The sequence below is a fragment of the Mustelus asterias genome, unplaced genomic scaffold (genome assembly GCF_964213995.1).
Source record: "Mustelus asterias unplaced genomic scaffold, sMusAst1.hap1.1 HAP1_SCAFFOLD_3030, whole genome shotgun sequence".
NCBI classification, from domain to species: Eukaryota; Metazoa; Chordata; class Chondrichthyes; order Carcharhiniformes; family Triakidae; genus Mustelus; species Mustelus asterias.
The window spans coordinates 20001-32227 of record NW_027592975.1 but is presented as its reverse complement, the minus strand read 5'-3'; the positions used below and the strand labels follow the sequence as shown (position 1 = coordinate 32227).

The 12227-nt window shown below is 51.3% G+C and overlaps 1 protein-coding gene across 1 annotated transcript in view; it reads right to left on the bottom strand.

Moving 5' to 3' along the window:
• Nucleotides 1-1597: 1597 nt before the first annotated feature.
• Nucleotides 1598-12227, bottom strand: part of LOC144490222 (uncharacterized) — a gene marked incomplete at its 5' end in the record, with an annotated part of 28643 nt that continues 18013 nt past the window's right edge. Inside the window, 2 exons of the mRNA XM_078208013.1 lie at nucleotides 1598-1735; nucleotides 8067-8095. Coding sequence (XP_078064139.1) covers nucleotides 1598-1735; nucleotides 8067-8095 — 167 coding nt within the window. The remainder of the gene's footprint in view (nucleotides 1736-8066; nucleotides 8096-12227) is intronic.

Below are 12227 nucleotides of genomic sequence, written 5' to 3'. Positions count from 1 at the left end.
CTCTGTGTGAAAAAGTAGCCCCTCGGGTATCTTTTAAATCTTTCCCCACTCACCTTAAACCTACGCCCTCTAGTTTTGGACTCCCCTACCCTAAGGGAAAGATTATTCACCTTATCTATGCCCCTCATGATTTTATAGGCCTCTGTAAGGTTACCTCTCATCCTCCAACTCTCCAGGGGAAAAAACTCCCAGTCTAACCAGCCTCTCCTTGTAACTCAATCCTTCCAGTCCCGGTAATATCCTTGTAAATCTTGGTAACAGGCTCGAGAGAGAGAGGCTGAATGGGCCTCCTCCTGTTCCTGTGTAACAGGCTCGAGAGAGAGAGAGGGGCTGAATGGGCCTCCTCCTGTTCCTGTGTAACAGGCTCGAGAGAGAGAGAGAGGGGCTGAATGGGCCTCCTCCTGTTCCTGTGTAACAGACTCGAGAGAGAGAGAGGGGCTGAATGGGCCTCATCCTGTTCCTGTGTAACAGGCTCGAGAGAGAGAGGGGCTGAATGGGCCTCCTCCTGTTCCTGTGTAACAGGCTCGAGAGAGAGAGAGAGAGGGGCTGAATGGGCCTCATCCAGTTCCTGTGTAACAGGCTCGAGAGAGAGAGGGGCTGAATGGGCCTCCTCCTGTTCCTGTGTAACAGGCTCGAGAGAGAGAGGGGCTGAATGGGCCTCCTCCTGTTCCTGTGTAACAGGCTCGAGAGAGAGAGAGAGGCTGAATGGGCCTCCTCCTGTTCCTGTGTAACAGGCTCGAGAGAGAGAGAGGGGCTGAATGGGCCTCCTCCTGTTCCTGTGTAACAGGCTCGAGAGAGAGAGGGGCTGAATGGCCTCCTCCTGTTCCTGTGTAACAGGCTCGAGAGAGAGAGAAAGAGGGGCTGAATGGGCCTCCTCCTGTTCCTGTGTAACAGGCTCCAGAGAGAGAGAGAGAGAGGGGCTGAATGGGCCTCCTCCTGTTCCTGTGTAACAGGCTCCAGAGAGAGAGAGAGAGAGGGGCTGAATGGGCCTCCTCCTGTTCCTGTGTAACAGGCTCGAGAGAGAGAGGGGCTGAATGGGCCTCCTCCTGTTCCTGTGTAACAGGCTCGAGAGAGAGAGAGAGAGAGGGGCTGAATGGGCTCCTCCTGTTCCTGAGTAACAGGCTCGAGAGAGAGAGAGGGGCTGAATGGGCCTCTTCCTGTTCCTGTGTAACAGGCTCGAGAGAGAGAGAGGGGCTGAATAGCCTCCTCCTGTTCCTGAGTAACAGGCTCGAGAGAGAGAGAGAGAGAGGGGCTGAATGGCCCCCTCCTGTTCCCGTGCACTCTCGAGAGAGAGAGGGGCTGAATGGCCCCCTCCTGTTCCTGTGTAACAGGCTCGAGAGAGAGAGAGAGGGGCTGAATGGCCTCCTCCTGTTCCCATGCAGTCTCGAGATAGGGGCTAAATGTGTGATAATACCTCTGAAAGCAAGATCCAAAGATTTGTTTCAATGCAAGCAGAATTTTATTCAGATTAGAGTGATTCGCGATATCGGCAAGGGGACGAATGAAGTGGCAGGAAAATGCAGGCTCCGTTTCGGGCCTGTGCGGTCTGAGCCTGAATCCTCCTCCCCGCCGGCCTGTTCTGGGGCTGAGATCGGGCCTAGTTCTGCGTCGGAAGAGGAGCCTGCGACACGTGGCTCAGGCGAGCGTCCTCCCCCTTCCTGCCCGCGGCCAGTCCCTCCGCCCTCCTTCGCTCAGCTGGGTTGCCACCAGTCCTGGGCCGAACTGGGCTCCTCGACTGCGGGGGGCAGAAAGTTAAATCGCCGTTAGCAACGGGGGCCTTCCATCCCTGCCTCCGCCCGTCCCTTCAACTAACAACACGCTCCGTCGAACGTTCTTCCTCCGCCCTCCCAACTCTCCGTGTCTCTTTCCCCTTCAGAGTCATTGAGTTTTACTGCACAGAGAGAGAGGCCCTTCAGCCCATCCACCCAACCTGCACATCTTTGGACACTAAGGGACAATTTAGCATGGCCAATCCACCCAACCTGCACATCTTTGGACACTAAGGGACAATTTAGCATGGCCAATCCACCCAACCTGCACATCTTTGGACACTAAGGGACAATTTAGCATGGCCAATCCACCCAACCTGCACATCTTTGGACACTAAGGGGCAATTTAGCATGGCCAATCCCCCTAACCTGCACATCTTTGGACACTAAGGGGCAATTTAGCATGGCCAATCCACCCAACCTACACATCTTTGGACACTAAGGGGCAATTTAGCATGGCCAATCCACCCAACCTGCACATCTTTGGACACTAAGGGGCAATTTAGCATGGCCAATCCACCCAACCCGCACATCTTTGGACACTAAGGGGCAATTTAGCATGGCCAATCCCCCTAACCTGCACATCTTTGGACACTAAGGGGCAATTTAGCATGGCCAATCCCCCTAACCTGCACATCTTTGGACACTAAGGGGCAATTTAGCATGGCCAATCCCCCTAACATGCACATCTTTGGACACTAAGGGGCAATTTAGCATGGCCAATCCCCCTAACCTGCACATCTTTGGACACTAAGGGACAATTTAGCATGGCCAATCCACCCAACCTGCACATCTTTGGACACGAAGGGACAATTTAGCATGGCCAATCCACCCAACCCGCACATCTTTGGACACTAAGGGGCAATTTAGCATGGCCAATCCCCCTAACCTGCACATCTTTGGACACTAAGGGGCAATTTAGCATGGCCAATCCCCCTAACCTGCACATCTTTGGACACTAAGGGGCAATTTAGCATGGCCAATCCCCCTAACCTGCACATCTTTGGACACTAAGGGGCAATTTAGCATGGCCAATCCCCCTAACCTGCACATCTTTGGACACTAAGGGACAATTTAGCATGGCCAATCCACCCAACCTGCACATCTTTGGACACGAAGGGACAATTTAGCATGGCCAATCCACCCAACCTACACATCTTTGGACACTAAGGGGCAATTTAGCATGGCCAATCCACCCAACCCGCACATCTTTGGACACTAAGGGGCAATTTAGCATGGCCAATCCACCCAACCCGCACATCTTTGGACACTAAGGGGCAATTTAGCATGGCCAATCCACCCAACCTGCACATCTTTGGACACTAAGGGGCAATTTAGCATGGCCAATCCACCCAACCTGCACATCTTTGGACACTAAGGGGCAATTTAGCATGGCCAATCCACCCAACCTGCACATCTTTGGACACGAAGGGACAATTTAGCATGGCCAATCCACCCAACCTGCACATCTTTGGACACGAAGGGACAATTTAGCATGGCCAATCCACCCAACCCGCACATCTTTGGACACTAAGGGGCAATTTAGCATGGCCAATCCCCCTAACCTGCACATCTTTGGACACTAAGGGGCAATTTAGCATGGCCAATCCCCCTAACCTGCACATCTTTGGACACTAAGGGGCAATTTAGCATGGCCAATCCCCCTAACCTGCACATCTTTGGACACTAAGGGGCAATTTAGCATGGCCAATCCCCCTAACCTGCACATCTTTGGACACTAAGGGACAATTTAGCATGGCCAATCCACCCAACCTGCACATCTTTGGACACGAAGGGACAATTTAGCATGGCCAATCCACCCAACCTACACATCTTTGGACACTAAGGGGCAATTTAGCATGGCCAATCCACCCAACCCGCACATCTTTGGACACTAAGGGGCAATTTAGCATGGCCAATCCACCCAACCCGCACATCTTTGGACACTAAGGGGCAATTTAGCATGGCCAATCCACCCAACCTGCACATCTTTGGACACTAAGGGGCAATTTAGCATGGCCAATCCACCCAACCTGCACATCTTTGGACACTAAGGGGCAATTTAGCATGGCCAATCCACCCAACCTGCACATCTTTGGACACTAAGGGGCAATTTAGCATGGCCAATCCACCCAACCTACACATCTTTGGACACTAAGGGGCAATTTAGCATGGCCAATCCACCCAACCTGCACATCTTTGGACACTAAGGGGCAATTTAGCATGGCCAATCCACCCAACCCGCACATCTTTGGACACTAAGGGGCAATTTAGCATGGCCAATCCCCCTAACCTGCACATCTTTGGACACTAAGGGGCAATTTAGCATGGCCAATCCCCCTAACCTGCACATCTTTGGACACTAAGGGGCAATTTAGCATGGCCAATCCCCCTAACCTGCACATCTTTGGACACTAAGGGGCAATTTAGCATGGCCAATCCCCCTAACCTGCACATCTTTGGACACTAAGGGACAATTTAGCATGGCCAATCCACCCAACCTGCACATCTTTGGACACGAAGGGACAATTTAGCATGGCCAATCCACCCAACCTACACATCTTTGGACACTAAGGGGCAATTTAGCATGGCCAATCCACCCAACCCGCACATCTTTGGACACTAAGGGGCAATTTAGCATGGCCAATCCACCCAACCCGCACATCTTTGGACACTAAGGGGCAATTTAGCATGGCCAATCCACCCAACCCGCACATCTTTGGACACTAAGGGGCAATTTAGCATGGCCAATCCACCCAACCCGCACATCTTTGGACACTAAGGGGCAATTTAGCATGGCCAATCCACCCAACCCGCACATCTTTGGACACTAAGGGGCAATTTAGCATGGCCAATCCACCCAACCTGCACATCTTTGGACACTAAGGGGCAATTTAGCATGGCCAATCCACCCAACCTGCACATCTTTGGACACTAAGGGACAATTTAGCATGGCCAATCCACCCAACCTGCGCATCTTTGGACACTAATGCGGCAGCACGGTAGCACAGTGGTTAGCACTGCTGCCTCACAGCTCCAGGGACCCGGGTTCGATTCCCGGCTCGGGTCACTGTCTGTGCGGAGTCTGCACGTTCTCCCCGTGTCTGCGTGGGTTTCCTCCGGGTGCTCCGGTTTCCTCCCACAGTCTGAAAGACGTGCTAGTTAGGGTGCATTGGCCGTGCTAAATTCTCCCTCAGTGTAACCCGAACAGGAGTGTGGCGACTGGGGGAATTTCACAGTAACTTCATTGCAGTGTTAAGGTAAACCTAACTTGTGACTAATTAATACATTTCTTAATTTATCACGGCCAATCCACCTAACCAGCACGTCTTTCAGACTGTGGGAGGAAACCGGAGCACCCGGAGGAAACCCACGCAGACACGGGGAGAATGTGCAGACTCCACACAGACAGTGACCCGAGCCGGGAATCGAACCCGGGTCCCTGGAGCTGTGAAGCAGCAGTTTTAAGTTAAACCTCTGTCCCCCCTCCTGGTTACTGACACTTCTATTCAGGAGGGGGGAGAAGTTTCATCCTCTCTCCCCGATCTCTGCCCCCCCTATGGTTTTGTAACCTCGATCAGGCCCCCTCCTCCTCAGCCTTCTCTGCTCTGAGGAAAACAACCCCAGCCTCACCAAAAAGTGAACCAGCCTCTCTCCATCGCTGAGATGCTCCAGCCCAGGAAACAGCCTGGTGACTCTCCTCTGCAACCCCCTCTCTGTCCCTCACTGTCCCTCTCTCTGTCCCTCTCTCTGTCCCTCTCTCTGTCCCTCTCTCTGTCCCTCTCTCTGTCCCTCTCTCTCTCTCTCTCTGTCCCTCGCTCTGTCTCTCTCTCTGTCGCTCTGTCCCTCTCTCTCTCTCTCTCTGTCCCTCGCTCTGTCTCTCTCTCTGTCGCTCTGTCTCTCTCTCTCTCTCTCTGTCTCTCTCTCTGTCCCTCTCTCTGTGTCCCTCTCTCTCTCTCTCTCTCTCTGTCTCTCTGTCTCTCTTTCTCTCTGTCTCTGTCTCTCTCTCTCTGTCTCTGTCTCTCTCTCTCTGTCTCTCTCTCTCTGTCCCTCTCTCTCTCTGTCTCTCTCTCTGTCTCTCTGTCCCTCTCTCTCTCTCTGTCCCTCTCTCTCTCTCTGTCCCTCTCTCTCTCTCTGTCCCTCTCTCTCTCTCTGTCCCTCGCTCTCTCTCTCTCCCTCACTCACTCTCTCTGTCCCACTCTCTGTCCCTCTCTCTCCCTCACTCACTCTCTCTGTCCCTCACTCTCTCTCTCTCTCTCTGTCCCTCACTCTCTCACTCACTCTCTCTCTCTGTCCCTCACTCACTCACTCACTCTCTCTCTGTCCCTCTCTCTGTCCCTCTCTCTCTCTCTCTCTGTCCCTCGCTCTCTCTCTCTGTCCCTCGCTCTCTCTCTCTCTGTCCCTCACTCTCTCTCTCTGTCCCTCACTCTCTCTTTCTGTCCCTCACTCTCTCTCTGTCCCTCACTCACCCTCTCTGTCCCTCTCTCTCTCTGTCCCTCACTCACTCTCTCTCCCCCTCACTCACTCTCTCTGTCCCTCTCTGTCCCTCTCTCTCCCTCAGTCACTCTCTCTGTCCCTTGCTCTCTCTCTGTCCCTCGCTCTCTCTCTCTCTCTGTCCCTCACTCTCTCACTCACTCCCTCTCTCTGTCCCTCACTCACTCTCTCTGTCCCTCTCTCTCTCTCTCTCCCTCACTCACTCTCTCTGTCTCTCTCTCTCTCTCCCTCACTCACTCTCTCTGTCCCTCTCTCTCTCTCTCTCTGTCCCTCTCTCTCTCTCTCTCTGTCCCTCTCTCTCTCTCTCTCTGTCCCTCACTCACTCTCTCTGTCCCTCTCTCTCTCTCTCTGTCCCTCACTCACTCTCTCTCCCCCTCACTCACTCTCTCTGTCCCTCTCTCTGTCCCTCTCTCTCCCTCAGTCACTCTCTCTGTCCCTTGCTCTCTCTCTGTCCCTCACTCTCTCTCTCTGTCCCTCGCTCTCTCTCTCTCTCTGTCCCTCACTCACTCTCTCTGTCCCTCTCTCTCTCTGTCCCTCTCTCTCTCTCTCTCTGTCCCTCACTCACTCTCTCTGTCCCTCTCTCTCTCCCTCACTCACTCTCTCTGTCCCTCTCTCTCTGTCCCTCTCTCTCTGTGTCTGTCCCTCTCTCTCTCTCTCTGTCCCTCTCTCTGTCCCTCTCTCTCCCTCAGTCACTCTCTCTGTCCCTTGCTCTCTCTCTGTCCCTCACTCTCTCTCTCTGTCCCTCGCTCTCTCTTTCTGTCCCTCACTCACTCTCTCTGTCCCTCTCTCTCTCTCTGTCCCTCTCTCTCTCTCTCTCTCTGTCCCTCACTCACTCTCTCTGTCCCTCTCTCTCTCCCTCACTCACTCTCTCTGTCCCTCTCTCTCTCTGTCCCTCTCTCTCTGTGTCTGTCCCTCTCTGTCTCTCTCTGTCCCCTCACTCTCTCTCTCTGTCCCTCACTCTCTCTGTCCCTCACTCACTCTCTCTGTCTCTCTCTCTCTCCTCTCTCTCTCTCTCTCTGTCTCTCTCTGTCTCTCTCTCTCTGTCTCTCTCTGTCCCTCTCTGTTCCTCTCTCTCTCTCTCTCTGTCTCTCTCTCTCTGTCTCTCTCTCTCTCTGTCTCTCTCTCTCTGTCCCTCTCTCTCTGTCCCTCTCTCTCTCTCTGTCCCTCTCTCTGTCCCTCACTCACTCTCTCTGTCCCTCTCTCTCTCTCTCCCTCACTCACTCTCTCTGTCCCTCACTCACTCTCTCTGTCCCTCTCTCTCTGTCTCTCTCTCGAGTGCAATCACATGCTTCCTATTGCGTGGTGACCAGAACTGTACACAATACTCTCGCTGTGGCCTCACCAGCCTTTTCTACAGCTCCCATCGTAACCACCCTCTGCTCTTGTATTCTCTGCCTCAGCTGATAAAGACAAGTATCCCCATGTTCCTTCTTCACCACCTTATCTCCCTGTCCTGCTGCCTTCAGGGACCGATGGACACGCACCCCAAGGTCGTGAATGTAGCCCAGTCCCATCACGCAAACCAGCCTCCCATCCATCTGTCTACACTTCCCGCTGCCTCGGGGAAAAGCAGCATGCCTTCTTGACTACCTTCTCCACCTGCGTTGCCACTTTCAGTAACCTGTGTACCTGTACACCCAGATCCCTCTGCCTATCAATACTCTTGAGGGATTCTGCCATTTACTGTATATTTCCGATCTGTATTAGACCTTCCAAAATGCATTACCTCACACTTGTCCGACAGAAGGCTACCCCTATTCTTATACTCCCACTCTCTTGAAATAATGGCCAACATTCCCTTACCTTTGCTGACTGCCTGGTGTGCTGGGTTTCTGTGTTTCGTACACAAGTATCCCCAAGTCCCGAAGAAAATGTAGATGGTCTGGTTAGTAAGCTCGCAGACAACATAAAGATGGGTGGAGTTGCGGATAGCGATGAGGACCATCAGAGGATACAGCAAGGTATAGATTGGTTGGAGACTTGGGCGGAGAGGTGGCAGATGGAGTTTAATCCGGACAAGTGTGAGGTAATGCATTTTGGAAGATCCAATGCGTGTAGGAGTTATACAGTAAATGGCAGAACCCTTAGGAGTATTGATACATAGAACATAGAACATTACAGCGCAGAACAGGCCCTTCGGCCCACGATGTTGCACCGACCAGTTAAAAAAAAAACTGTGACCCTCCAACCTAAACCAATTTCTTTTCGTCCATGAACCTATCTACGGATCTCTTAAACGCCCCCAAACTAGGCGCATTTACTACTGATGCTGGCAGGGCATTCCAATCCCTCACCACCCTCTGGGTAAAGAACCTACCCCTGACATCGGTTCTATAACTACCCCCCCTCAATTTAAAGCCATGCCCCCTCGTGCTGGATTTCTCCATCAGAGGAAAAAGGCTATCACTATCCACCCTATCTAAACCTCTAATCATCTTATATGTTTCAATAAGATCCCCTCTTAGCCGCCGCCTTTCCAGCGAAAACAATCCCAAATCCCTCAGCCTCTCCTCATAGGATCTCCCCTCCATACCAGGCAACATCCTGGTAAACCTCCTCTGCACCCTCTCCAAAGCCTCCACATCCTTCCTGTAATGTGGGGACCAGAACTGCACACAGTACTCCAAGTGCGGCCGCACCAGAGTTGTGTACAGTTGCAACATAACGCTACGACTCCTAAATTCAATCCCCCTACCAATAAACGCCAAGACACCATATGCCTTCTTAACAACCTTATCTACTTGATTCCCAACTTTCAGGGCTCTATGCACACATACACCTAGATCCCTCTGCTCCTCCACACTATTCAAAGTCCTCCCGTTAGCCCTATACTCAACACATCTGTTATTCCTACCAAAGTGAATTACCTCACACTTCTCCGCATTAAACTCCATCCGCCACCTCTCGGCCCAACTTTGCAACCTGTCTAAGTCTTCCTGCAAACTACGACACCCTTCCTCACTGTCTACCACACCACCGACTTTGGTGTCATCAGCAAATTTGCTAATCCACCCAACTATACCCTCATCCAGATCATTAATAAATATTACAAACAGCAGTGGCCCCAAAACAGATCCCTGAGGTACACCACTTGTAACCGCACTCCATGATGAATATTTACTATCAACCACCACCCTCTGTTTCCTATCCGCTAGCCAATTCCTGATCCAATTTCCTAGATCACCCCCAATCCCATACATCTGCATTTTCTGCAGAAGCCTACCATGGTGAACCTTATCAAACGCCTTACTAAAATCCATATATACCACGTCCACTGCCTTGCCCCCATCCACCTCCTTGGTCACTTTCTCAAAAAACTCAATAAGGTTAGTAAGGCACGACCTACCTGCCACAAAACCATGCTGACTATCACCTATCAATTCATTACTCTCCAAATAACTATAAATCCTATCCCTTATAATTTTTTCCAACATCTTGCCGACAACAGAAGTGAGACTCACCGGTCTATAATTCCCGGGGAAGTCTCTGTTCCCCTTCTTAAACAATGGGACAACATTCGCTAACCTCCAATCTTCTGGTACTATACCAGAGGCCAACGACGACCTGAAGATCAGAGCCAGAGGCTCTGCAATCACTTCTCTTGCCTCCCAGAGAATCCTTGGATAAATCCCATCCGGACCAGGGGATTTATCTATTTTCAGACCCTCCAGAATATCCTGCACATCCTCCTTATCAACTGTAATACTGTCTATTCTACTCCCTTGCAACCCAGTGTCCTCCTCAGCTATATTCATGTCCCCTTGCGTGAACACCGAAGAGAAATATTGGTTCAATGCTTCACCAATCTCCTCCGGTTCCACACATAACTTCCCTCTGCCATCTATAACTGGCCCTAAACTTGCCCTAACCAACCTTCTGTTCTTGACATACCTATAGAACGCCTTAGGATTCTCTTTAACCCTATCCGCCAAAGTCTTCTCATGTCCCCTTTTAGCCCTTCTAAGCTCGCTCTTCAACTCCCTCTTAGCCAATCTAAAGCTTTCTAGTGCACTACCCGAGTGCTCACGTCTCATCCGAACATAAGCCTCCTTTTTCTTTTTAACCAACAAAGAAACTTTTTTGGTGCACCACGGTTCCCTAGCCCTACCAATTCCTCCTTGCCTGACAGGGACATACCTATCACAGACTCGCAGTAGCTGCTCCTTGAAAAAACTCCACATGTCGGACGTTCCCAGTCCCTGTAATCTCCTAGTCCAACCTATGTTTCCTAATTCTCTCCTAATAGCCTCATAATTACCCTTCCCCCAGCTAAAACCACTGGCCCGAGGTTCATGCCTATCCCTTTCCATCACTAAGGTGAACGTAACCGAATTGTGGTCACTATCACCAAAATGCACACCAACTTCCAAGTCTAGCACCTGGTCTGGCTCATTTCCCAGCACCAGATCCAATATAGCCTCACCTCTAGTTGGCCTGTCTACATACTGAGTCAAAAAACCTTCCTGCACGCTTTGAACAAAAACTGACCCCTCTAACGAGCTAGAGCTATAACAATTCCAGTCAATATTAGTCAAGTTAAAATCCCCCATAACAATTGCCCTATTACTTTCACTCCTAAGCAGGATTGACTCCGCAATCCTTTCCTCAACCTCTCTAGAACTTTTAGGAGGTCTATAAAAGACTCCCAACAGGGTGACCTCTCCTCTCCTATTTCTAATCTCCGCCCATACTACCTCAACAGATAAGTCCTCATCAAACCTCCTCTCTGACACTGTGATACAATCTCTGACCAATAATGCTACCCCTCCCCCTCTTCTACCTCCTTCCCTACTTCGACTAAAACATTTGAACCCCGGGACCTGCAGCATCCATTCCTGCCCCTGCTCTATCCATGTCTCTGAAATAGCCACAACATCGAAGTTCCAGGTACTGATCCACGCTGCAAGTTCACCCACTTTATTGCGAATACTCCTGGCATTGAAGTATACACATTTCAAACCCTGCTCCACCCCACCTCTGCAATGCCGTGCATTGCAGTCCCCATCCATGCATCCCTCACTTTCAGCCCCACTACTCAGGATACGCAGAGGGATCTGGGTGTACAGGTACACAGGTCACTGAAAGTGGCAACGCAGGTGGAGAAGGTAGTCAAGAAGGCATACGGCATGCTTGCCTTCATCGGCCGGGGCATTGAGTTTAAAAATTGGCAAGTCATGTTGCAGCTTTATAGAACCTTAGTGAGGCCGCACTTGGAATATAGTGTTCAATTCTGGTCGCCACACTACCAGAAGGATGTGGAGGCTTTGGAGAGGGTACAGAAAAGATTGACCAGGATGTTGCCCGGTATGGAGGGCATTAGCGATGAGGGGAGGTTGGAGAAACTTGGTTTGTTCTCACTGGAGCGACGGAGGTTGAGGGGAGACCTGATAGAAGTCTACAGGATTATGAGGGGCATGGACAGAGTGGATAGTCAGAAGCTTTTTCCCCCAGGGTGGAAGAGTCAGTTACTAGGGAGGAGAGGTTTAAGGTGCGAGGGGCAAGGTTTAAAGGAGATAGAAAACATAGAAAAACTACAGCACAAAACAGGCCCTTCGGCCCCACAAGTTGTGCCGAACATATCCCTACCTTTTAGGCCTACCTATAACCCTCCATCCTATTAAGTCCCATGTACTCATCCAGGAGTCTCTTAAAAGACCCTATTGAGTTTGCCTCCACCACCACTGACGGCAGCCGATTCCACTCGCCCACCACCCTCTGTGTGAAAAACTTCCCCCTAACATCTCCCCTGTACCTACCCCCCAGCACCCTAAACCTGTGTCCTCTCGTAGCAGCCATTTCCACCCTGGGAAAAAGCCCCTGAGAGTCCACCCGATCTATGCCTCTCAACATCTTATATACCTCTATTAGGTCTCCTCTCATCCTAATCTCTCCAGGGAGAAAAGACCGAGCTCCCTCAGCCTATCCTCATAAGGCATGCCACTCAATCCAGGCAACATCCTTGTA